This window comes from Ahaetulla prasina, chromosome 13 (assembly GCF_028640845.1).
Source record: "Ahaetulla prasina isolate Xishuangbanna chromosome 13, ASM2864084v1, whole genome shotgun sequence".
Taxonomy (NCBI): domain Eukaryota; kingdom Metazoa; phylum Chordata; class Lepidosauria; order Squamata; family Colubridae; genus Ahaetulla; species Ahaetulla prasina.
In genome coordinates, this window is record NC_080551.1 from 24,176,111 (window position 1) to 24,202,628 (window position 26,518).

The window sequence follows — 26,518 nt, forward strand, 5'->3', positions numbered from 1 at the left end:
CCCCAGGCTCCAGAGCCTTTCTAGGAGCCTGGGGAGGGTGAAAACAGCCTTCCCCACCCACCCCCCTCTGGAAGTCAGAAACTGCCCATTTGCTGACTTCCAGTGGGACCAAAAGGCCTGCTTTGAGCTCGTGTGCCCACTGATATGGCTCTGCATGCCACCTGTGGCACGCATGCCATAGGTTCGCCATCACGGGTCTAGGGTCTCCTGCTTGAGGAGGGGGCTGGACTACAAGACCTCCAAGGTCCATTCCAACGCTGTTATTCTGTTAAGTCTGCAACCTCCTTGGCTTCTCATGCTTCAGTTGAAACCCAGCCACAGGAGAATTCCTCTTAGGGAATTCTTGTTGTTTTCAGATCAAGAAGAGGGACAACCAGAGGTGGTGATACGTAGCCAGTTCAATCTAGGAGTGTCGCATTCTTTCTAAGATGTCTATGCCAGATAGAGATGGAGCAGTTCAACTTGATTGCATGGACCAACACTCAACTGCTCAAGGACCTCTGATGGTTACCATCCTGATCTGGAGTAAGAGGCAGGATCTGGTATAGCCCAGGGCACTAACCTAGCCCCATTGTGTTGTGGCCCGCCGGTGGCCAGTGGAGCTGGCAGCAGAGTTGGACAGTGAGGAGTTTGGAGAGGAACACGGGCTAGTCCTGGAGGCTGGGGAAAGCTCAGATGAGGGCTCTGCGTCAGAGGCAGAAAGGGAGCTAGACAGCAGTGAGGCAGAGGAACAGCTGGAGCCTGTCTCCAGTGTGCGCATGCGCAGAGCTACCAGAAGACAAGAACAACTAAGAAAGCAGGGTCGACTTGGGAGTAAAGCCACGCCTTGGAGGTGATTGGCCCCTCCCAAACAAAAGAGGAGCGAATGGGGAGGGGGCTTTTGCAGGAAACAATTCATTCATTTGGTCGTTTCAAGAGTGGAAAGTTCTGTTCGTGACTCTAAGAGACTCTGTGCCAGGTTTTGCCTTACCCTGCATTTGGAAACTAGTTATCTGGCAGCTTTCCAAGCGAGATAAGGTTTGTGTTGATAAATATTCCTCTGAAAGACTGTTGGCCAAGCCTTGCTGACTGCGAATGAAAGGATTTCACAGTCGTGTAAATAAAAGAGGTTTTGGCAGGACCAGGACTCTGCTTCCTGTTTTTTAAGGGAGCCTAGGTCAGAATACATTGTGGCGGCTTCCATGACGGCTGGCACCATCTTCCTGCTTCTGCTCCAGCAACTGCAATTGGAAGACTCCACCTGAGACTGTTTCTGGTCGGCAGGGACAACAGCTGGCGCTTCCTCACTTTCTCCTCCAGACTTTTCTTATTCTGCTACCCCTAAGCCTCCAGCAGCTCCTTCAGCCATCCTCTCAACAGCCTGGCATTAAGATGAAATTCTGCAGTGTTAATCAAGCCAATCACGACTTGAATCATCGATTTGATTCAGCGAAATGATCCGATTTGATTGACTGTTCATCTTAGGCATTCAGATTAAACCATCAAGTTGATTTCATTTGGATTCTGAATTGATTTTCCCAAAAAAAAAAGAAAAAAGAAAAAAAGGCTGTTTTGACCCACGGGGCAAAAAGTGTGCAAATCACTCCACTCAATCCAATTCAATCCAACACTTTAAACTGACTTTCTGAGCTGGAGAACTGGAGCAGAACCACGATGCAGCCCAATCACCTCTGAATCAGATCTCCAAATACAATACTTGCGCAGTCCTCCCTAAACTCCAGGGCTTAAAGCAAATCCTCACTTTTATCGGTTAAAAAAAAAATAATAACAGAGCAGATGGAATTCTAGAGAAGCTGATTTGGGGAAGAGGTTCTCCTTGACTCCTGTCATGTCCCACCCCCACTCCGATGAATGAGTCAAGGAAGTCTGTAACAAATTTGGCAACGAAGCCACTGCAGCTTGCCAAGTGCCTTCGAGGTTTATCAGGGCAGGCAGGAGTCCAAGTTGTGACTTCAGCGATAGGATCCGATTATCAGCAAACTACATAAGACTTTGCTTGACTCAAGGTTGGAATGCCAAAAGCAGGTCCTTTATATAGGCTGTGGGATGTGGCTCCATGACTCAGCATTTATCCAGGCCTGCCCCACCCTTCCTTCTGCTGGTGTCGCCTCTCAGATCTCCGGAAGCAAGGGTCCACCCACCCTACATTGTCTTCAGCTGGATCTGCTGTCAGCGTCTGGGAAAGGGAGGAGTCAGAGGGAGTAGGCCCGGGTAATTCCACCACCTGGCTGGCTTCCTGCTCTGAAGGCTGAGCCAAAGGAACACACGCTGTATGAGTGAGGTTTATTGGGCTTCTCCTTTCACTCCTTGAATCCTCTCTGGGCATGGGGCCAGGGCCGGGGGCTGGAGTCATGACAGGCCATTCATCTTCATTATCGGAGTCTGATAAAAGGCCCGGTTGGAGACAGGAGGGGCCCGGCTGAGGAGAGGAGGGAGGACGAGCCACAACAACTCCATGGATGCGTGCAAATGCCTGCTAATTTAGGGTGTAACACCTAAGTCCTCTCCAGAGGTTGTCTAACGCCAATCCAGCAGTCGCAACACTGACTTTGGGGAAGTTGTGATGGGCATGGAAGGGAAACTAAGGTTGAATAACTTAGAGGACATTCAAGGGCAGTGATGGCTAACTTTTTCCGGACTGAGTCCCCAAAGCATGCGCGCGCCCCCGAACCTCCAAAATGCAATGCATCTGCAGCCCCTGCACTTGCTCCCCGCCATCCTGCTCATGTGTGCACGGCCCCCATGCATGTCCCCGCCCCCCATGCATGTGCAACAGAGGACCAAAGACCAGCTGGCCAGTGGGAAGTGCACGTGCATGCGCAGCGCTGAACTGGAGTGACGGCTCACGTGCCATCAGAGAGGGCACTGCATGCCACCTCTGGCACGCTAGCCATAGGTTCGTCATCATGGCTCAAGGGTATGAATGGTGTTAGACCACCTCTGGAGAGGACTTAGATTCCCCATTCATACCCTTGAGCCGTGATGGCGAACCTATGGCTAGCGTGCCAGAGGTGGAACGCAGTGCCCTCTCTGATGGCACGTGAGCCGTCACTCCAGTTCAGCGCTGCGCATGCGCGTGCACCTCCCACTGGCCAGCTGGTCTTTGGTCCTCTGTTGCACATGCATTGGGGGCGGGAACATGCGTGGGGGCCGTGCACACATGAGCAGGAGGGCGGGGAGCAAGTGCAGGGGCTGCAGACGCATTGCATTTTGGAGGTTCGGGGGCACGCGCATGCTTTGGGGACTCAGTCCGGAAAAAGTTAGCCATCACTGCCCTTGAGTGTCCTCTAAGTTATTCAACCATTAGTTACATATTCAACTCTTATTATAGCATGAAGACAGCAACAGCTGGATAATGCTAATTATTAGTGAGAAAATATCCAAGGAGATTCTAAGTCACCCAGATCGTGGTTGTCTTAAAAATGGGTTTGTTTTTTTTTCCAAAAGGCAACTGGACTATGCTTTTTCCTTGAGGAAGAGGACACTGCACACCAGAACAACTAAACACAAGAACAGTTTTTTCCCGAAGGCCATCACTCTGCTAAACAAATAATTCCCTCAACGCTGTCAAACTATTTACTAAATATGCACTACTATTAATCTTCTCATAGTTCCCATCACCAATCTGTTTCCACTTATGACTGTATGACTGTAACTTTGTTGCTGGCAATCCTTATGATTTATATTGATATATTGACCATCAATTGTGTTGTAAATGTTGTACCTTGATGAAGGTATCTTTTCTTTTATGTACACTGAGAGCATATGCACCAAGACAAATTCCTTGTGTGTCCAATCACACTTGGCCAATAAAAAATTCTATTCTGTTCTATTCTATTTCACTTCTTATCCAAGAAGCTTCATCAATTCCAATGAGAAAAATGATCAGAGAGAACTCAAGGCCAACCTTATGAGAGAAGGAAGCAACATCGAAGTTTAGAGTAGAGATTTGGCATGTTGTATTTTGACCAATTAATTCCAACCTGCTTCCAAAAACTCCTAACTTCCATTTCCTTCTTCCTTCTTCTTGTTCTTCGTTGGATGGTCAATAGCCACCAAATCCACATCAGGGGAAAATTATGGCTCCTCTAACAACTTGTGGCTTTTGGACATGGCTGACATCCTCATGCAGTTGCGTAACTATTGAGGATAAAACTACAAAGTCTTCTAAAGGGAACAGAGTCCAACAACATCTGGTCTGTATATTTAATAAAGGGTTTTTTTCTTGTAATTATAGTATTGCTTCATTTAGGAACAGTTCCAAACAGTCCTATATTTTTTTTCAAAGTGTATTTTGCAACAAAGTTCAGTACAATTAAGGGGCGTGCATTAGAGCACAAAAGTGCCTACCGTTCCTGTCCTATTGTTCCCTTCATCATATCAAATTGATATAGTTGATGCATATTTTTTTTACATATATGTATATATTTTCTTCAAAATATGTTGTTTTATCAATGACAATTGTTTGTGTATACTGTTGTGACAAAAAGAAATAAAAAAAACCCAATATTATATGTGCAATCCACTGAAAATTCACCCTTTGGTTGTCTTCTCCTTCTCCTTCTTCATCGTCATTGTCTATTCCACCATCTGATAATGCACAGTTCTCTGTTCATTTTTCTAAGGGATGTAAGATTATTTAAGATCGATAAATAGGTGATAGACAGACAGACAGGGAGACAGAAATAAGAGTATGCATGTGTCCATATATTATGCAACTAATCCCAATTTGTGATTTTCAATCAAGACCCATGGTGGTAAATAAGCACCCAATAAAGTTCACCTAAAGGCACGCACATTTATGGAATTTATTTCCTGAGTGTAACACTTTATCTGGCACACTTAAATCTGTCTTCTGTACTTGCGAACTGGCTGTTATACCTTCCCTAATGTGTGCAAGATTTGAATATTCCAAACGTTCTCATAAATGTACACGCTTGAGGTGTTGCACGACAAAGCTTTTCACACAGGCTTGAAAATATGCTTTATGGAATAGAGACCTTGCATTTCTAGAGTCTTGGGTATCAGAAGGAAAGAAGCTGGGAGCTTGGAGAAGTAACATAAGAGTTGGACAGTTCACGGCAGAAGAAAAATATATTTGGTCTTCCATGAAAAGCCATGTTTACTTACATGAAGGTAGAGAAGGAAGAGCAGGGGTGACTTTTTTCCTCTTCTCTAGGACAATGAGACATTTCAGGAATGGGGACACAGAAAGTCTAATCTCAATTGTTACTAATGTTATTGTCATACCAATACAGGCATCTAAAAAGATCCAGAACCAGGTGAGCATTTCAGAACATGATTCTGGATCCTTTTCCAATAGTGATCTGGAGTGTAAGCCCACCCACCCCAATTCTGAATTAAATCAAGATAGCTTAGCTACATGAATTTCACCCATGGAGGGGTTGACGAACGGTTGACACCAGATGGGTCTGCATGGAACATAAATAACTAAAGAATAAGGTTGGCTTGGAACACTGCGTGGTGTGCAGTCCTTTCTTTCTGGATTTGCATTTCTGAGCAATCTCAGAATAAATACTGGCCCATCCCTTTACCTTGGGGAGTTTATTTCCCAAGGCTCTGCTTTCTCCTTATTTTCTTGTCATGTTGGGTTGCTATCACCCACAAAAGGTAGAGATTCAGTGGAGACGTTCCAGATTTAGTCCAAAAACGTAAGTCGAGGGTGCCATCTTCTGGAGAAGGTCTGTAATCCTACCACTAAACTTCATATTGTATATTCCTTGATGTTGAGTGTACTTGCTGAATGACAGTTTCCAGGTGTGGGATGCTGGGAAATGTAGTCTAGCATCATCTTGTAGTTCAACATTTGGACCTGCAGATAACCCCAAGTTAAGATTCCTAAACTGAATTCCACCTGCATTTATGGCAGACCTTCAAGATATGAAATAATTCAATCAACTCTCTGGATTACAGTAAATAATCAAATTACTTTCCCAAAACGGACAGCAGGATCCAAGGCCCAGGAGAACTTCTGCATCAAAGAATTGTACTGTGGACATATTGTCTATAAATTATTTTATTGTACTTTAAGTAATCACCGAAAAAGGACGATTCGTCTCCCTTTTCTTCAGAAACCGTTTCCAAACTTAAATCCATGGGGAAGAGTAAACCATAGATAAAAACACTGCCTTGAAAAAAAAATTATCAGGAGATTCCAGAAGGCGAGGAAGAAGTCAGGAAGGACTTGGCCAGGATTTTCCAAATGAGAACTTCGGTTCCATGGACTGAAAAATGACCTGCAGCCCCAACTGGGCCACCTTCCATCCACAACTTCTTAAACTCCTCACACTGCCCACCAGCTGGCTTGAACCTAGTGGATGAAGCTCTCCCAGGATGAGACCTTGGGTAGCTGAACCTCGCTGAAGATCATCTGGTCTTCCAGCTGTGGTCCACACTCACTCTTGGATGAGGCAAACCGTAGGCGTGCCATGGGAATATTCAGAGTGGCGAACGCCCAGACTGAAGCATGGGGCTCTGGGCTTGTGGATAGTGACCTGCTCTGGGCTATAGTCCAGAGGGCCCGGAGTATGTTCCTTGCTGGAAGGAATTAACCTTTGAGACAGTGTATAGGATGGCTGATGTCTCAAGTAAACGTCTGGCTCCGGAATAGTGTAGGCGGCTGGGCCAGGCCCTTTTCTCAGCATATAATCTCGTCCAGGAGCAATGGAAGTGATTGACAGGCAGGGAGCTGCTCTTTTATTGGGCACCATGGGGCCCAGGGTCGCAGGCAATGTATATTTGTTGGGAGCCGGAGTTGGGTTGTTCAGCCAATAGGGCGTTCTTGCACCGATGGTATAGGCGGGAGCATTCAGCTCATCAATGGGGTGCAATTTCTCCACATGATACTCATTCGGAGAAGGAGTTGTCACTATATCTAGGAAGCCAGAGAAAATCATTACCGGCAATGAGTCTAGCAGAAAAACAGAGTTGGAAGGGACCTTGGAGATCTTCTAGTCCAGGTGTCAGCAACCTGCGGCTCCAGAGCCGCATGCAGCTCTTTAGGCCGTCTGCTGTGGCTCCCTGTCAGGTGATCCCACCACTGGCTGGGCCCGCCCCTTGCCCTCCCCTCCCAGTCACTCGTCTCCTGTCCTGAAAAGGTAAGGGCGACCGTGAGTGATGGAGAAGCAGGTGGGGCAGAGACAGAGAGATATAGAGAGAGGGGAGAGAGAGAGACATAGAGAGATACAGAGAGGGAGTCATGTGACTGTGTTGTGTCCTCCCTCGCCTCCGTCCGAGTGATGGCTTAATTAGCTGGCACTATCAGCTCTGGCAGCAGAATAGCCAGTGTCTGCCAAGAGCCTCCGTTATCTTCCACGACGCTGGTGAGTCACCCAGAAACAAACTTCAGCTCTTAATCAGTGGATTTGCCTGTTACAAAGAGACACAGCAGCTCTCGCTGTCTTTTATATCCATAAAAGATATAAAAGTTATGGCTCCATAACTCAGCACTTCCTGGGCCTGCCCCACCCTTGCTTCTGTTGTTCCCTCCTCCACCTGGCCTGCTCTGGCTCCTGGAGCTGAGCCAGGGAAGCCGGTGCTCCTGAGGTAAGTCCTGACAGCCCTTCCCCCTCACTGTCAAAGTCGCTTTCTGGCAGCAGGCCCGGCTTAGGGGGCGCAGACACAACAGACTGGTGGAAGTGAGTGACATGAAGTTGGCCACGCCCACCCAGGTTTTGTGGGCCCCGGTGTCTTCTTTTCTGTGGGAAACGGGTCCAAATGGCCCTTCGAGTATTTTAGGTTGCAGACCCCTGTTCTAGTCCAACCCCCTGCTTATGGTATGGAATGGACATATTGTCTTTATGCTTAAGCTATAGAATGGAATGGAATGGAATGGAATGGAATGGAAATGTATAGAGTAGAATAGAATAGAAATAGAAAAAAAGTTCTGTCACTTTAAATGTACATTAATCAGCATACATTAAAATGAAATTTCGTTGCTTTCAGCTCTCAAACGATAAGCATTACGCATATACCCACATACACCCACATATATGACACAGAGAAACATCACAGTCTAGTTCAAATTTATACATATACATGGGGGGGGGGCAATCTTGCGAATTGACCATTCAGAATGCCTAGGGTCTCCTGCTTGAGCAGGGGGTTGGACTAGAAGACCTCCAAGGTTCCTCCCAAATCCTGCCCTCCCATTTAAAAGAACTAGCCTAGTTCCTGTAAAACATGTTGGTTTGCTGCCGGAACTAGTAAGGAGACACCATATCAAGGCCAAAGGAACTGCATATGTGATCCTCCATCTTGAATATGGTTGGACTTGAACTCCTAGAAAATACCATATCAAGAACTTACTGTAAAGTATCTTTTCATCCCATTCATGGTTTCTAAAAAGTGGCCGCCAAGCTGCTTCCCTTTGACTGGGAAAAGCTTCGTTTCATTCTCATTTTCGTCCCCATAGCTCCATCCCATCCACCAATCATTCCGATGGAAGCACCTACAACTTGCAACTTACTTGTGCTCTTTCCTCGCTGTTGCATGAAGAATGACACCGGCCTCCATATCCCTAAGCGGGAAACGCTAGGATCCACGTAGTAACAAGGTCCAGGGCTTTCCAGAACCATGATTGCTTCAAAGAAAAGAAGAACTGTCATAGGAAGCCAAAGCTGGCTTTACTGGATGACTTCATGTGGTTCTAATGACCATCCATTTCTCTAGCTACCAAAATGCTTGAGGTGGCAAGAAGGGCCACTTTCCAAATAAACTGGCCACAGTCTTTCAGGAGGTAATTAACTTCTAGCTGAGCTACGGTCCTAAAATTGCCGATTCAGGAAATGAATGAATCAAAACGGGCCTCTAGGAATCATCTGCTCGGGAAAGGAAACCACTCGGTCCACTAAATTCCCAGCAGGTGGCCGTCCAACCTTTTTCTCAACTTGTAGGGAGGAGAATCCAGCATTCTTCCAGCCCTTTAAAGAGTTGGCTGTAATAAATGCTCAGCTGGACTTTTATTTTTGCAACGACTTTGGGAAAATAGCTGTTGCTAAGTCATCAAAGGATATGGAAGACATCACTGCAATATTACACCATCTTAGCTTCTTACTCAGTTGCCAAGCCCAGCTCAACCTTTTGATGGAATGAATATGGACTGCTTTCACACCCACATACTCACACGTGTGTGTGTGTGTGTGTGTGTGTGTGTGATATATATATATATATGTATGTATGTATGTAGGTAGGTCTTTGGTTATTCGGGTTTTCTCCCGCGTAAAATTGGAAGTGTCTTGGCAACGTTTCGACAAAGTCTCATTCGTCATCTTCAGGCTTCAGCTTCAGGCTTCTGGGAGCAACGAAGCTGAAGCCTGAAGATGACGAATGAGACTTCGTCGAAACGTCGCCAAGACACTTCCAATTTGACATGGGAGAAAACCCGAATAACCAAAGACCTACATACAAACCCCCGCGAAAACCTCAGAAAACACACACATACACACATATACACACTCACTTTTGTTGTCAGCAGTTTGGACATTAATGGCTGCATGTTGCGTTATTTTGAGGGGACAGCACATTTACACTGTTATACAAGCTGTATATTCACTACTTTACATTGTAGCCAAATGTCATTTCTTCAGTGTTGTCACATGAAAAGATATATCTATATCATCTATCCATCTATCTATCTATCTATCTATCTATCTATCTATCTATCTATCTATCTATCTATCTACATACAGTGGTGACATATGAACCGGTTTGCTACCAGTTTGTTGGCCGTGCATGCTCACTGAGCACCAAGCGTTCTGTGTGCGCATATGCAATTTACACCAAATGCGCACTGCGTACGGATGCATAATACACACCAAAAGGAGGCTTGGGAAGATAAGTAGGACAGCAGGGGGAGGAATCAGCTGTGGCACGCGATCTTGGGAATCTTTTAAAAAACTTTTTTAAAGCATTTTTTACTACCGGTTTGACGAACCAGTAGCATTTTTTACTACCGGTTCGGGCAAACTGGACTGCAGCTCCTGTCAGCCCATAGCATTAGTCAAGCTAAGAATTGCTGATGAGAACTAAAGTTCAACAGGTAGAGAAGCCATAGACTGATCATCCTTATTTTAGATCAGGGGTCTCCAAACCTGGCAACTTTAAGACTTGTGGACTTCAACTTCCAGAATTCCTCAGCCAGCCAGGTTGGCTAAGGAATTCCGGAGTTGAAGTCCGTAAATCTTAATGTTACAAAGTTTGGAGACCCCTGATTTGGATGAACTTAGAGGTTTTTCTCCAGGTTTTCAGGCATATTACAAGAGTTGCTTATGAATCAGGCCACTTCGATCATAACCTCATTACACTGAGAATGTCTTCTGAAGAAGCCGCAACAGAGTCGTCTACCGTGTCTTTAAGACCTCATTTTCTCTAAAGCCTTGAAAAGGGTCATTTAGAACAGTGAAGAGTGTCATTGAGCTAATCTCATTCAGGATTAGCTGAAGATTCTGTTGGAAATAGGAAGGTTTAATATGGTTTGTTTGCTTCTGGACTCAAGTCTTTTAAACCCACAAAGTCCTACTTTGATTTTTGCTATGAAGGTGAGAATAACCGAATTTAGCTTTTATCCTGTTCAAATGGAGACTTTAAAAAAAAAAAAAAAAGAACAGAGGAGAGGAGTTTTGATCACAAATCTCCTGAGTTCTTATTCATTTTGGGCTTGAAAACATGGTAGGTCTCAGGAACACAAATTGCACAATACAGGTGAAGTTTGCTTGGTATGGTGATTAGAACACATGCAGTCATGATTAGCATGAATCCATAAGGATCCTTGATGAGTTTCTTCGGGATCCAGAATCCCTTTCCCGGCTTACTTTTTGGGCTGGACTTCACACGCATGGTATAAGCTGGCTCAGCATACTTAGTGCAGTCATGATTCTTAATACCAGTACAAGGATATCGGTTGTACTTCCCAGGTCCTGGACCTAAAACGGGATCAAAATCACCAGCTGATCATGAGATCACAAGCAGAGAACCAGAGAAAGCTTTCCGTAGAAACACAACATCCAAGTCTTGGCAGAAAAGTAACAGGACTTGGTCTGGCCATTCTCTTTTGGGAGCATTAATCATCTGGTCATCCAAGTTTTCTAGTGAGCATTTCCCCTTTTCCTGAAAGCTCAATTTTGGCAAGATTATTAGGCAATATGTACCCCATTGGGTCATCATTTTGGAGGTATTTCCCTACCTAAACAAAGAAACAGAATGACCAAAGATGGGCCAAAAAACTCAGAAGTGACTTCCCACTGGCTTCCCCATTGAGTTTCCTTGTGAGAATCTGGCAGGAAGCATTGTAAATCTTTCCTTCCCTTCCCTTCCCTTCCCTTCTTTCCTTCCTTCCTTCCTTCCATCCTTCCTTCCTCTCTATTTCTTTCTCCTTTCCACTTCTCACTTCCGTCCCTTCTTCCCTTCCCTTCCCAGCAGAGAGGTAAGTGACTGCTGCTGGATGGGGGAGGAAGTGAGGGATTGCATGAGTGGCTGGGAAATTGTCCCAAAATGTTGTAAATGAAGATCATGTGACCACAACAGCAGCAGCCAGTAGCACTGAAACAGCCACAACTTCCCCAAGGGTTACTCCATTAGGAGTAATGGATTGTGGCTGCATTCTATAAATTAGCCCCATCTGAGTACCTTGATTCAAAAATTGTTGCCCTATGATACACTGTTTTTCCCCATTGAAAGTCACCACAAGAGTGTTCTATTACTCTATTCCAGAAAATGATAACTCCTTTCCGCTTCCTGTTCTAAGTTTTCTAGTAGTCTCACCCATAATTCTGAGCTGGGCAGATGAGGTGAATGGCTGAAGGCTGATGATTCTATATTTGTGGAGACATCAAGAAGAATAAGAATAAGAGTAGAGTAGAATAGAATAGAATTAGAAATAGAATAGAAATAAATAGAAATAATAGGAATGGAATGGAATGGAATGGAATGGAATAGAATAGAATAGAATAGAATAGAATAGAATAGAATAGAATAGAATAGAATAGAATAGAATAGAATAGAATAGAGTAGGCTAGGGTAGTGTAGGGTAGGGTAGACTAGGCTAGGGTAGAGTAGATTAGAAGAATGAAGAATAGAGAAGAGGAGAGGAGAGGAGAATAGAAGAATGAAGAATAGAGTAGAGTAGAGTAGAGTAGAATAGAATAGAATAGAATAGAATAGAATAGAATAGAATAGAATAGAATAGAATAGAATAGAGTAGAGTAGGGTAGGGTAGGGTAGGGTAGGGTAGGGTAGACTAGGCTAGGGTAGAGTAGAGTAGAAGAATGAAGAATAGAGGAGAGGAGAGGAGAGGAGAGGAGAGGAGAGGAGAGGAGAGGAGAATAGAAGAATGAAGAATAGAGTAGAGTAGAGTAGAGTAGAGTAGAGTAGAGTAGAGTAGAGTAGAGTAGAGTAGAGTAGAGTAGAGTAGAGTAGAGTAGAGTAGAGTAGAATAGAATAGAATAGAGTAGGGTAGGGTAGGGTAGGGTAGGGTAGGGTAGACTAGGCTAGGGTAGAGTAGAGTAGAAGAATGAAGAATAGAGGAGAGGAGAGGAGAGGAGAGGAGAGGAGAGGAGAGGAGAATAGAAGAATGAAGAATAGAGTAGAGTAGAGTAGAGTAGTGTAGAGTAGAGTAGAGTAGAGTAGAGTAGAGTAGAGTAGAGTAGAGTAGAGTAGAATAGAATAGAATAGAATAGAATAGAATAGAATAGAATAGAATAGAATAGAATTCTTTATTGTCACTTTGAATGTACACTAATCAGCATACATTAAAATGAAATGACACTGCATACATGCAGTTCTCAAAGTATCTCCTCCTCTAATATAAATGTAAATGTGACAAGAAGCTAAGAGACCCTCCTTTCCTGATCGCTGGGATCACTCTTGTACCTGGGCATCATTTCTTTCCCTCTGGCACCCAGCTCACCTTTAAATTTGGCACTGATTAAGGCGTACTTTTTCTGGCTTCCTGGTGCTCTGACTGGATTTGGAGAGGAACCAGGCTTGATGAAGCAAGTAACTTTCTCATTGGGTTTTTTCAGTGCGGAGGTTGCCATTTGAATAACAATGCTACGCTCTGTGAGGAGTAATGCACCACTGAATTCCCTATGTATAAAATAAAATTGAAATGACTTGAGTACGTGCAGATCTGGAACCTCAGGAGCTGAGATCAGGGCCGAAGGGATCAACAAAGGCAAGATGGCACCCAGAATGCTCTTTGATCAAATCCTCAACCAACCCAAAAGGGTAGGGCTTCCTCCAAGTAATTGCTTTAGTTCATTACAAGATGCAAATCTTTCATTATAAGCTACAGATACGAGCTGGGCATTGTGGTATCAACAAGTAATCGTTTAGACTAGGGAAGTTCAAAGACATTGAAGATAAGTTCAGATAAATGAATAGATAAGAAGAAAAAGGTTACATCAGGGACAGTGTTGAGCAGAGGTGGGTTTCAGCAGGTTCTGACCAGTTCTGGAGAACTGGGAGCGGAAATTTTGAGTAGTTCGGAGAACCGGTTGTAAAAATTCTGACTGGCCCCGCTCCCATCTATTCTCTGCCTCCAGAGTCCCAGCTGATTGGGAGGAAATGGGGATTTTGCAGTAACCTTCCCCTGGAGTGGGGAGGGAATGGAGATTTTACAGTATCCTTCCCATGCCACACCCACCAAGCCACGCCCATCAAGCCATGCCACACCCAGCAAGCCACACCCACAGAACCGGTAGTAAAAAAAATTGAAACTCACCAGTTGGTGTTGAGTATAATTTCAAATATGCGAATAAACATGGCTGAAGGAAAGGACAGGACAGGAAAGGAAAGGAAAGGAAGTACAAGAAAGTACAAAAAAAAATTGTACTTGAAGTATTGCATATTTGTTTCATGGACTCCTTTGACTGTTCTGCCCATCCTGCAGATGTCCCTGCTCCTAGCAGCTTAAGACAAACCCACCACATTCCCCCACCCTCAAAAAAAAGCCATTAACAGAAACTAAAACCCGGATGACAACAACCCGTAAGAGATGAAGGAAGAAAAAGACGGAGGGGGATCAAGGCGCAGGAAAAACATGACCAGATGAAAGCAGCCATCATGGCCATCTGAGAGACAGCTCTGACAGGACTCCAGAAGGATATTCCTCACTTGGGAACATCAAACATCCTCCTGCCTCAGGATCACAAGTGTCCACTCAGAATCCAACAATGGAAATTGCTGCCATCACAGGAGCTGACAGATCCCCAAACAGATGGATGCGAGCATTTTTTTTTTTTAAAAAATGGTCCTCTTTTTCAGGAAAATGGGAGGGAAGGAGGGAAGAAGGAAGGAAGGAAATGGGAATGAGAGCAGGCAGGGAGACAGGGAGGGAGGAAGGGAGGGAGGGAGGGAGGGAGGAAGGAAGGAAGGAAGGAAGGAAGGAAGGAAGGAAGGAAGGAAGGAAGGAAGGAAGGAAGGAAGGAAGGACGGTGCCAAATATAAAAAGTGGACATTTCTTTTTATCTTGACAACCCAGTGAGCAAAGAACCCCTTCCAAGCCATCTTGACCTACCCAACCTTGACAGATCTCTGAAAATTCAAGCGGCTTGAAGCTGGCCAAGGCTGGGTAGGGAGATCCCTGGGCAACCCAACAGACCTTGAGGTTTACGCTATGGCAGAAGCCAGATGGTTCTTGTCATTAATGGGGAATGAACCTGGGGTGGTTCTTATGACAACCAATTAAAATCACCGCTCTTTCTTTCAATCGTCTTACTCTGCCAAGGCAGCTTTTCAGCTTAGCTGGGAGGTGAAGCAGGCGGTCGATTGAAAAGAAATCACTTCTGAAGCATCTTTCCGGCCCCTTCCCCTGGATCCACACGCCCACCAGCTGCCTTGTGGAACATCAACAGTTCCTCCTCTCCGCATTGGCTGCCTGGTTGCTAAGGCAACAGTGATGCAGGCCAGAAGGCTGACTTGTTTACTCTCATTTTGCTATGATTCTGGCAGAAAACGGCCAAAGCTGACCTGCGTCGGAGGCTCCTGGCTGGGCTTTCTCCTTGCAATGCACAAGAGCTCTGGAGCAGGAGTCTCCAACCTTGGCAACTTTAAGACTTGTGGACTTCAACTTCCAGAATTCCTCAGCCGGCTTTGCCAGCTGAGTGTTGTAACCGAGGCCCAAATAGTGATTACCAAACACAATTCAGCCCTGAACAAACTTATTTTATTAAAACGGCTGAGAATTCATTCATTCTCGGCTTAGTCCAAAACAAATTCTTCATAAACAGTCCTTCGGCCTTATCACCAACCTTTGATGGCAACCTGCCAAAGGATTTCCTTGGCAAAAACCCCACAAAGTTCAAGAGACACTGACAAGAAGCAATGGAATTCAACGTTGCTTTTCTACAAAGAACCCAAAGGCTCGTTGCTGCTCTTTTAAGCCTTATGGGAAGGGCCAATCATCTTCTGGCCTTACTCTCGAGTTGTCCTTTTTGCTTCAGCTGCTCTTGCCTTCTGGCAGCTCTTCTCATGCGTGCCCTAGGAACAGACTCCTCCTGTTCCTCTGCCTCTCTGCTGTCCACCTCTGGAGACTTCGGAGTCCATGCCCCAGGGAGGGAGGGAGGGAGGGGGATAAATAGAAAGTCAGAGCAAGGGATAAGAGAGAGAGAGAGAGAGAGAGAGAGAGAGAGAGAAAGACAGACAAAGACAGAGAGAGGGGGAAGAGAGGGAAAGAAAGAGAGAGAGAGGCAGAGACACAGAGAGACAGAAACAGAGAAAGACAGACACAGAGAGACAGAGAGAGAGTAAAGTTAGAAGAAGCCATTCCAGAAAAATCATGAGGGGCCCCCATAAAATTATTTGTTTATTTATTTTTCTTTTATTAATTTGATTTCTATACCGCCCTTCTCCCAAAGGACTCAGGGCGGTTTCCAGCCAAATAAAACACAATTATACATGTAATATAAAATTTAAAAAATATATTAAAAAACTAATTCAACTTAGCTGAATTAAAGCTTAAAAACAAGAATAAAACTATGATAAACCCCTATTAAAATTACTAATTATTTCAAGCCAGCCCTGCGCGGTAGAATAAAAACGTCTTCAACTCGCGACAAAAGGTCCGGAGGTCAGGAAGTTGTTGTAATCCTGGAGGGAGCTCATTCCAGAGGGCAGGTGCCCCTACAGAGAAGGCCCTCACCCTGGGGGTTGGCAGTCAACATTGTTTGACTGACGGCACCCTGAGGAGGCCCTCCCTATGGGAGCGCACAGGTTGATGGGAGGCTATTGGTGGCGGCAGGCGGTCCCGTAAATAACCCGGTCCTATGCCATGGAACGCTTTAAAGGTGGTAACCAACACCTTGAATTGCACCCGGAAGACCACCGGCAACCAGTGCAGCTTGCGCAGGAGAGGTGTTACATGGGAGCCTCGAGTCGCTCCCTCTATCACCCATGCAGCTGCGGGTGTTTGTTTGTTTGTTCATCAAATGTTGGTGCCGCCCATCTCATTCTCTTTCTCACCCCCACTGAGATGCTGTTGGACCATTTTGGTTGCTCCAGTCTGCAGATGATCCACTGGGAGCATTTTTTTAAATGGCAGGCATTCTATGCTGTCTTGCGGGACGCCAGGGGCGAGATATAATTTGCTTATTGGCTCTTCAGAAGGCTCTTAAAACATGACATTCTGGGCAGAGCTTCTTTTAACCGGGGATGGCTTCCATTCATTTTTCATATTCATGGTTTTCACCTTGGTTTTATGGCCTTATCGTAAACTGCCTAGAAAGGTTGATAGCTGCGGGGAGATAGGAAATTCATCGTTATCCCTGTCTTGGGGAGAGATTTGCAGAAGTGATCATGGTTCTTCCCTTTTTTACGACTTGGGTGGGCGATGCGCCATCCAAAAATAACAACCATGAGAGCCATTCAGTGGGAATTTTTTTTAGGCTGGAGCCTGGGTGTTCAGCATTCAAAAACAGCACACCATTGCTCCTTGGATGGATGGGGGCGGAATTGCTGACATCCGACTCCTTGGCAAATTTACGCATCGGGTTTGAGACCATTCAGGCCCAAACCAATCTATTTATTTATTCCTCCTTGACGCAAAAGACATGTGGATAATATTTAATCTGCTAACCTTTTTTTGAGTCAGTCTACTGGTGGGGATATCAGCTGCCCTGAACTCCTGGAGAAAGAAAAGGATCAAAAATCTGTCAAAAGAATAATTTTTGAAGCGTGCATCTCCATTGACTAAAAGCATGGTTTGCTAGTCTGCTTGGAAGTGCAGAAAAAGCGGGATGACTCACACTCAAGGGTCCTTGAGTGGCTCAGACTGCTAAGACAGTCTGTTATTAACAGCAGCTGCTTGCAATTACTGCAGGTTCAAGCCCCACCAGGCCCAAGGTTGACTCAGCCTTCCATCCTTTATAAGATAGGTAAAATGAGGACTCAGATTGTTGGGGGCAATAAAGTTGACTTTGTATATAATATACAAATGGATGAAGACTATTGCTTGACACAGCGTAAGCCGCCCTGAGTCTTCGGAGAAGGGCGGGATATAAATGCAAAAAAAACCCAAAAAACCCACGTCTGCTTTGGGCACCAGGGTGGGGCGGAAGATAAATGAATGATCCTGCATGGACTACATGGTTTTGGAGAGGAGAAGAACTTGGCAAGGGCTGATCAGTGGCCGAAGAAGTCCAGAGCAGTTGGCGACAAAGGTTCTTCCCTCCCAAACAATGAGAAAAAAAGGATGATAGCATCTCTGAACTTCTCAAAGGAAGAACGCCAAAGAACTACAGTCTGTCGCAACCATAATAGGGATGTTTGGTTTATAGGCAGATGGCCAACATCTCATCCTTGGATGGAAGACACTGAAGGATGTTGAAGGCATAGCTGTCCGCTGCACAGGAAGTCAAGCCCCCCCCCCCACCATGGCCTGGCTGGATCCCTTACAGTTGACTCTTCCCCGCACATGTGGATCCAGATGTTGAGCTGGAAAGGAAGGGAAACCAACTGCTGCAGAGACATGAAATGTTTCTATGGAGAGCAGTCTTGGCTGGATGGCTGCAGTTCCCCTAGACCTTTCTGATGGTGAAGGAACCAGGGGGAAGGAAGGGAACATTGTTCTGAAGTGAAGACCCCTGTATAATTTATTTATTAAATTTGTTTGCTGCCCATCTCATCACGAGAGGACTCTGGTCCATCCCCATGTTTTCTTTGACAGGAATCAGAATTAGTGAGTGGCAAATGTGAGTGAAAAGGCAGCCCGCATCTCAAAACCACCTGGAAAGAAGGCTGCTCCACACAGGAAGCCCAGGAGGGCCTGAGTATTCACAGAATACCATGATAAAATGTAAGAATATCTATTCTTACAAATAGGATATTTATAAGTTGGAGTTGAACTGTGGGGTCCTTGGTGCTCCCTGAGCGTGGCGGTTTTCTCGCAGACGTTTCAAGACCCAACTACGTAACAACATCAGTGCTAAAAGAGGCTTATGGAGAGGAGGAGGAGGAGGAGGAGGAAGAGGAGGAGGAGGGGCGGGAGCCCTTGCATTCAGGAGTATCTTTAGGAGTGTTGAAAAAAGCCAAGTGGGCTGCCCTAACTACCCAATCAAAGCCCTACAAACTCAGTGTACCCCCCCCCAACTTTCCAGCAACCCTTCCCCCCCACCCTTTTTGTTTTTCCATACTCCTATTTTGGCTCCTGCCCTGATGTCGTTGTGATGAAAATGACAACTGGTCCCACATATTCGCCCAGAGGCCTTTGAGAGCTTTCGCCCTTTGGCTTTCACCAAGAGACACTTCTTGCGTTTGACACAAACCCGGTCAAGTGTTCAGCGGATCATCTGATAGGAGGATTAAGGAAGCCCTCAGATGGAAACGGCGCTGGGGAGGGTGTGATTGTGATGGCATGATAGAGGGAACGGGGAGAGCTGATGGGCTGCCCTTTATTGAAATGAGATCCAGAAGATTATTGGTTGCAGCTCATTAAAGTCTCCTTACAAGGCGGGTGGAAACGGGCCAGATCTAAATGGTTGTTAGAATCAGATTGTAACAGGACAGAATCAAGAAGATAATTTTGAAGATGGAGTACTTTTTGCTATTTGTATCCCTCCTTCCTTCCTTCCTTCCTTCCTTCCTTCCTTCCTTCCTTCCTTCCTCCCTTCCTTCCTCCAATCCTCCCTCCCTTTCCTTCTTTTCTCTCTCCCTCCCTCCCTCCCTCATTCCTTATCCTTCTTCCCTTCCTCCCTCTCTCTCTATCTCTTCCTTCCCTCCCCCCTCCTTCTTTTCTTGCCCTTTCTTCCTGAATCCCTCCCTCCAACTATGGTAGAAGGAGCAACTACCCAGCCAAACTGGAGAAGAATCATCCCAACAGACTGTGATGAATATTAACTCCCGGTGCTGAACTGGGCCAAGATTTCTCTACCAAGACTCACTCCCAACTGAACCCTGGGAAGATGCTACAATAGTCAGAGCATCTTGAGTTATGTCTGCTTTTCCTCCGGTGCAGGGTTGCAATGTGTAACATCCAATAATAAGGCTTGGAAATCTCAGCATTTTACAGTGCTGGAGATTTTATATCCAACCTCTTGGAAATGCTGCTGTCTACAAGCATCGACATTCCTGGGAAAGGGAAGGAAAAGGAATGGTGTAAACAGGAGTTAGCAGGAGCAAGAATCTATACATTGCATTGTTGTGGGGTGTTACCCATCCCCAGCCTATAAATAGGACTGGAAGAGTGGGCAGAGCAGTAGGCCCAGCATGAAGGAAATGTTTGTCCGGGCAGTTGGCAGTGGGGTGAAAAGGAGCCTTTGGGTCTCGACTCTGGAGCAGGAAATAGTTGTGTAGGAGACAGTCCATTAGTAAACCTGACTGCCTTGGTCCTACTGCGGTTGCTGTATTCGTTGGTTCCATTTTCTGTTGGCCATAGTTGGTTTCAGCATAGTTTGTTGAATAAGCCCAAGTTACTGAGCTGAAACAATAACAAAGCTATAAACCATGCCTTACAAACATGGGTTTATTCAACACGGGAAGCCAAAGCCAAGCAACCATTGTGTGGTTTTGGACAATAGGCCAATCGGTTGCTTGGACCGATTCACATAATGTTGCACAAGTCATGGTATACATACCAGGGGTGAAATTCAGCAGGTTCTGGAGAACCGGTAGTGAAAATTTTGAGTAGTTTGGAGCAGGGGTCTCCAATCTTGGTCCCTTTAAGACTTGTGGACTTCAACTCCCAGAGTCCCTCAGCCAGCAAAGCTGGCTGAGGAACTCTGGGAGTTGAAGTCCACAAGTCTTAAAGGGTTCAAGGTTGGAGACCCCTGGTTTGGAAAACCAGCAAATATCACCTCTGGCTGGCCCCAGGGTGGGGTGGGAATGGGGATTTTGCAGTATCCTTCCCCTGGAGTGGGGAGGGAATGGGGATATTGCAGTATCCTTCCCCTGCCACGCCATTAAAGCTTACCAAGACAGGAGAAACATCTTAGCAGTCCCAACTGGTGGATGGGCAGATTTGCAGATTAACAAGAGTTGGAAGGGACCTTGGAGGCCTTCTAGTCCAACCCCCTGCCCAGGCAGGAAACCCTACACCATCTCAGTCAGATGGTTATCCAACATTTTCTTAAAAATTTCCAGTGTTGGAGCATTCACAACTTCTGCAGGCAAGTCGTTCCACTTATTAATTGTTCTAACTGTCAGGAAATTTCTCCTTAGTTCTAAGTTGCTTCTTTCCTTGATCAGTTTCCACTCATTGCTTCTTGTTCTACCCTCAGGTGCTTTGGAGAACAGCCCGACTCCCGCTACTTTGTGGCAACCCCTGAGATATTGGAAGACTGCTATCATGTCTCCCCTAGTCCTTCTTTTCATTAAACTAGACATACCCAGTTTCATATGTTTTAGCCTCCAGTCCCCTAATCCTCTTTGTTGCTCTTCTCTGCACTCTTTCTAGAGTCTCAACATCTTTTTTACATCGTGGCGACTTTTTAAAAGCATTTTAAAATGCTTTTAAAAAGTTTTTTAAAAGGTTCCGACAATCGCGCGGCACAGCTCTGATCTTGGGAACCTTTTTTTACCTTTTTTAAGCATTTTTTTCCTACCGGTTCAGGCAAATAGGTAGTAAAAAAAATGCTTTTAAAAAAGGAAAAAGACGGCTCAGACGATCAAACCTGTGCCATGCAATCATTTTTACTTTTTAAAGCATTTTTTTTACTACCTATTCGCCTGAACTGGTAGTAAAAAAAATGCTTAAAACGTAAAAAAAAAAAGTTCTAACGATCAGCTGAGCGACGTGTGATTGTTGGAACTTTTTTTTTTTACTTTTTAAAGCATTTTTAACTACTGGTTTGGGTGAATAGGTAGTAAAAAAAGTTCCAATGATCGTGCGTCACTCAGCTGACTGTCGGAACTGGGTTTTTTTACATTTTTTTACTACCAGTTCAGTGAACCAGTAGCATTTTTTACTACCGGTTCGAGCAAACTGGCCTGAACCGGTAGCCTTTCACCCTTGGTTTTAGCCTCCAATCCCTTAATCATCTTGGTTGCTCTTCTCTGCACTCTTTCTAGAGTCTCAGCATCATATTTATTTGAATATTTGTCACCTTCTTCACCATTGTGAAAAGTAGTGGAAAGGACGGAAGCATCTGTTGTAAAATCCAATCAGGCCAAATCACTCAAGCTTGGCCAAAGACGATATTCCAGAATCTTAATTCAATTAAGCAATGTATTGACTAAAACCCAGAGGGAGAGGCTCATAAAAGTCCTCCAGAGCCAAGCAAGCGCTACATTTACGTAAGATCTTTATTAATGATCTAGGAAACAAGTATAAACAACCCATTAATTCTGTTTCATAGTTCTTGCCCAAACAGGAGCCACCACAAAAAAGAAAAAAAGAAAAAAGAGAGAGGTCAGACTTTTAAGTAGGAGCCAGCAAATCCCCAAGCAGGTCTCCAGGCTGGATCAAAGGCCCTGATTGCCTTGTGTGAATTGTGGGAATTTGTGAAAGAAGCAGTCCTTGTAAAACTGGGGCTCCAGCAGAAAGCTTGCTAGATTCTGGAGTGGGCTGCTGGGGGTTTGCAGGGGTTTGGGAGAACCTCTAGCTAAGATTCTGTGCAGTTCAGAGAACCCCCAAATCTCACTCCTGGCTGGCTCCTCCCACCCCCACCCCCCCTCTTCCCAGGAGTCCCTACGCAGCAGAGACATCTATGTTACCAGTAGCATTTGGAAATGAAGGTTGCCATTTATGTGATGAGTGCTCCCTTACTAGAAGTTTTCAAGAAGAGACAGGACTGCTGATCAATGGATAGAAGGAAGATATTTACCCAGTGGTGGGATTCAAGTAATTTAACAACTGGTTCTCTGCCCTAATGATTTCTTCCAACAACCAGTTCACCAAACTGCTCAGAAAATTAACAACCGGTTCTTCCGAAGTGGTGCGAACTGGCTGAATCCCACCACTGTATCTACCATATCTATCTCTTCCACAGACTGAGGAGATATTCCACACTCCCAAAGCAGTGAAAGAGGAACTGGACAAACACACAACCGGTCGGTGATTTTTTTCAAGAGCAAATCCACCGGATCCGCCTTCCAAGTTGGCCTTCGGGTTTTAAGTCCAATTCTCCTTCTCTGAGTCGCTTCACTGTTCCTGTCCCCCATGAAAACCCCAAAATGATCTGGGGGGAGAGAAAGAAAAGAGAAAGGAAGTGTTATGTGCCTCTGAGGAGAGAAATGGGGAGGAATTGACGTTCCCTTTAAGAGGGGAACTCATCTGTAATATGAGAGCCTTTAGCCCAGCCTGCTTGTGACTGCTGAGGAAATTCAGATTGTCCCTCCCTTGTCCCAGCAGCAAGTTTATTAAATATAGTAGTAGCTGAAACCTCAATTGGAAACAGACAGCCTCTGTTTCTAACGCCTGACTCACCCACTTGATCCTCCTCGGGGTGAGAGGAATGATCTGAAGCCACCGGCCAGAGTTGTAGGCAATATCATGGCATCTAGACTTCCTCGAGGGACCTGGGCTTGCTGGCCAATCTTCCAACTTCTGCTGCATCTTCTTCCTATCTACGCCGATCCAGCATCCGGAGGTAAGTCATCCTTCTAGCCTTTCCTTATTGTTTCTTCTTCTTCTGGACTCGGGTTCTTGCTTTCCAGGGGATGAAAAGCAATGATGATGGAGCTTTAGCCAAAGAAAAGTATGAGCAGAATTCACATGTCAAGCCAAGTTAATACATTGGAAGGCAGAAGGTTTGCAATGCATCCTTAAGGGACTGAGAGAGGCGGACACTTGTCTGACAGCCTCACAAGGAAAGGAATGGGGGCAAGGAGTGAGCCAGAAATTTGAAGAGGTATACAGTTTTGGGGGTGTGTTTTTATCCTTCTAGCTAGAACTTTTGGAATTTTCAAGGATGATGTTTGGTGATCTTTAGAGGAAAAAAACATCTTCCAGATTGTGCTTAAATTCCAGTTTTCCAGTAGCAGAAAGAGCAGCCTTCTTAAAGGCAGACTCCGTTGAGTAGATGAAATCAGAGATCATCAGTTGAAGCTGAGGGCTACAAGAGCATCAATCTGAGGTGGACATCTCAACTATGTGAGATGTGGACTCAGAAATCCCCGAGGTCCCAGTTTATGACAAGCTGGGTGCATGCTAAGCTATGAAGTGAGTTTCATTGGTGGAAAGGTGAGAGGATTTGGCCTCAGTTTATCTTTTTGTGGGAAATTAGAGATGAACGCAGTCTGAAGGTCAAGGTTCTACCCAGCAAGTTATGGGATTTGAATCAGTATCTTCTTCAGAACTTCTTACAGAGGGCACAACAAAGTCCTCAGCCCTCTTTTCCCTTACTGAGATTGCTCTGAGGACATCACTTCTTAGAGGGTAAGAGCCATGGAGATGTTGAGTGCCAATTACTGAATGCAAACAGGGTAGAATGCCATCTGCCTAGTTGCTTGAATCTAGCTGAATACTAGGTGATGAATAATGTTTCTTGACATACAAGGAATCCTACCTAGGTCTCTAAAAACCTGAACTGCTGATTGTTCTACCGTGCAGAGAAACTGCTTTTCCACTGTGGAGCTAGTCAGCAGTTACTTGAAAAGAAGCATGACCTTAGATTTTCATTATTATCAAGAGGAAACTGAAAACGTTACAGATCCGATAAAGGCTGTGAAGTTAAAAGGAAGCTGTACGTTAACTGCAGACCTCGTGAAGCACCTATTCATCACTGCTGCCCATTTACGACGCCATGTGCTTCTTGCCCTTATATAGCAGAAGTATTTTGCCCTTATTTTATTTATCTTTCCAATTGGAATATGCTAGGAGAAATAAATGCATCTATTTTTATTTCGTTGGGTTGGCCTAGGTTCCAAAAAATGACATGCCATACATGCATCCTTTATTTGCCCATGAGAAGGAAGCTTCGGATGCCCTTTGCCTTCACAAACTGCTTAGAAAACAAATCCGCTTTGAGTTGAACTCCCATGTAGGAAAGTCATCAAGCTGGCTAGAGTGAAAGAAACACTGATTTACATGATACTAGTTGGTTAATGCCAAACAAAGACTTTGAGGTCTTCTTTTGGCATTAACCAACTAGGATCATGTACTAGTATCAACCAACTAGAGACAAGAAGAAAGGAATCAGGATGCTGAAGATGTGGAAAATGGGTTGAACTTTTAGGAAGAGTAGATTCCTTTTAGGAAAATCTGATTTAGGAGAATCAGACATTTGAATAAAAAAGTCTTGATCAGAGAGAAGAAATCTCATGGTTCTTAAAATTAGGAAGACCTGATTGATTGATTGATTGATTGATTGATTGATTGATGAAGGAAACAAAGGTTATGGATGTTGGTCAAAGGTCACTAAAGGGTCCAAGACTCTTTTAGGGTCCAAGACTGAGAAGGGGATTTGGTTTAATTACCGACACCACAACTCACAATTCCAAAATTATGTAGCTAGGACTATTTACTTAAAAATAACGTTTGTATCAGATGTCTGCTAGTGATGATCAACCTGAACATGTGCACATTGTTCTAATCCCCAATTCCAGCCTCCTCATCACCAACCATATACTGATTACATGGAAATCACAATAGCGTAACATCTAGAAGACTTTACGTTCTCCACCTCTTGGCATAACCTTAGAAATAATTCCTCCGTAGGTTTACTTTGCACCTACAATGCATGCTCCACCATTGATGGTATCAGGGATCTTTCATGACACTTAAAGCAGGAGGCCACCAAAGATCATGGTGGTTTAGAACGAGAGAGGTCGAAGTCAAACGCATTGGGGGAAGGCTACTTTCCCCATTTTTCCATAAATATCTTGTGTATGTCTGCAGACTTCGGGCTCCCTGGAGCCTACTGAAATATTCCCCCGTTTATGGAGTGGTGCCACGTTGGCTGGAGCAACCAGGGAGTGCCCAGCCCACATCCTAGGAATAGAGCAAATCCTGCCAATGAATCCGTCTCTTTTGAATCTGCCTGGTTTTTGTTTTTTTTTAAAGTGAAGTCAGGTGGTGCCATATAGGTGGGGAACCGATCCCGGAGAATGAACAGTTACTTTCATTCTTCAGGATAAACAAGCATGCAAAATGCCAACCAATTTCCAGAGGGTGTTGACCACATTTTATCCACTGGGTGGTTTCTGTAACTTGGCCCTGTAAATCTTTGGCAGTTCTCCCTTGCTTGTTCCACTGTCTTTTCTATTTCACCCTTATCCTTGCTAGAACAGCCCTCTGGATCATTAAGGAGAGAGCTTTATCCAGCTGGATCCAACCTAAGGCTGCATTCTTCTGACCATCCAAGAGATCCCTCAGCTTCCCATTGGCTCTTGCTTGAACGTTTTGTTGCAGTAGAATAGAGAGTAACAGAGTTGGAAGGGACCTTGGAGGTCTTCAAGTCGAACCCACTGCTCAAACAGGAAACCCTAGATCCGCGAGGGCAAGCCTATGGCATGTGTGCCACAGATGGCGCACGGAGCGATTTCTGTGGGCACGCGAGCCTTCACCCTAGGTCAGCTCCACCACACATGTGCAGGCGCCTCCCTCTGGTCAGCTGATTTTTGGGTCTCTGCTGTGCATGGGGGAGCCGTGTGTGCATGCATGGGAGGCCTGGGAGCCACGTGCGCATGCACGAGGTTGTGGGGCTGCATGTGCATGCGCCGGGGGCCGGGGGCCGGGGGCGGCTTGCCCCCAGCGCCCCGTTTTTGCTTCCAGGAGGCTTCAGGGAGGCCACCTAGGGCCGTGGGGGAGTCACACACACACATGCACAGGGAGCGGGGGTTGCGGGGGGGCACGCGCGCATGTGCAGGGGGTGGGGGAGCGTGGGGGGATTATGCGCACATGCACAGGGGGCGGAGCACACAGGGGGGCATTGCATTATGGCAATGCATTATGGCAATTACATTATTCTTCTTAGTGGGGAGCACCCACTAATTTCTGGAAGCAAACCGCTCCACTGGTAATTTTTTTCTCACTGATTTCTCCCCAGTTCTAGGCTGAAATTCTTAATTCTAAGTTGGACTCCTAGGTTAGAATTCTCCTTAATTCCTATCTCCCACTTCATTCCTT

At 45.3% G+C, this 26,518-nt stretch overlaps 2 protein-coding genes across 3 annotated transcripts in view; one reads left to right on the forward strand and one right to left on the reverse strand.

Moving 5' to 3' along the window:
• Window positions 1-6,021: 6,021 nt before the first annotated feature.
• CIMAP1C (ciliary microtubule associated protein 1C) lies at window positions 6,022-14,763 on the reverse strand. 2 transcript variants are annotated; one of them, XM_058156848.1, is made up of 5 exons: window positions 14,738-14,763; window positions 12,926-13,104; window positions 10,833-10,943; window positions 8,489-8,602; window positions 6,022-6,895 (listed from the first exon to the last, which is right to left on the reverse strand). In XM_058156848.1, exons 2-5 carry the CDS (start codon window positions 13,053-13,055, stop codon window positions 6,417-6,419), a joined length of 834 nt encoding a protein of 277 aa, XP_058012831.1. In that variant the 5' UTR covers window positions 13,056-13,104; window positions 14,738-14,763; the 3' UTR covers window positions 6,022-6,416. The 2 variants fall into 2 exon arrangements, with proteins under 2 accessions (XP_058012831.1, XP_058012830.1); XM_058156847.1 differs by lacking the exon at window positions 14,738-14,763 and having other exon boundaries at window positions 12,926-13,243.
• An 8,017-nt stretch (window positions 14,764-22,780) lies between these two features.
• Window positions 22,781-26,518, forward strand: part of CSPG4 (chondroitin sulfate proteoglycan 4) — a 53,905-nt gene continuing 50,167 nt past the window's right edge. Inside the window, exon 1 of the mRNA XM_058156845.1 lies at window positions 22,781-23,039. Coding sequence (XP_058012828.1) covers window positions 22,943-23,039 — 97 coding nt within the window. The 5' untranslated portion in view covers window positions 22,781-22,942. The remainder of the gene's footprint in view (window positions 23,040-26,518) is intronic.

Coding starts and splice junctions, on each gene's coding strand:
- CIMAP1C (XM_058156848.1), bottom strand. CDS start 13,055: ATGGCAACCTCCGCACTGAAAAAACCCAATGAGAAAGTTACTTGCTTC. Junction 10,944..12,925: donor AATCAGTGCCAAATTTAAAG/GTGAGCTGGGTG, acceptor ATCCCGTTTTAG/GTCCAGGACCTGGGAAGTAC. Junction 8,603..10,832: donor TGTGAAGTCCAGCCCAAAAA/GTAAGCCGGGAA, acceptor TTTTCTTTGAAG/CAATCATGGTTCTGGAAAGC.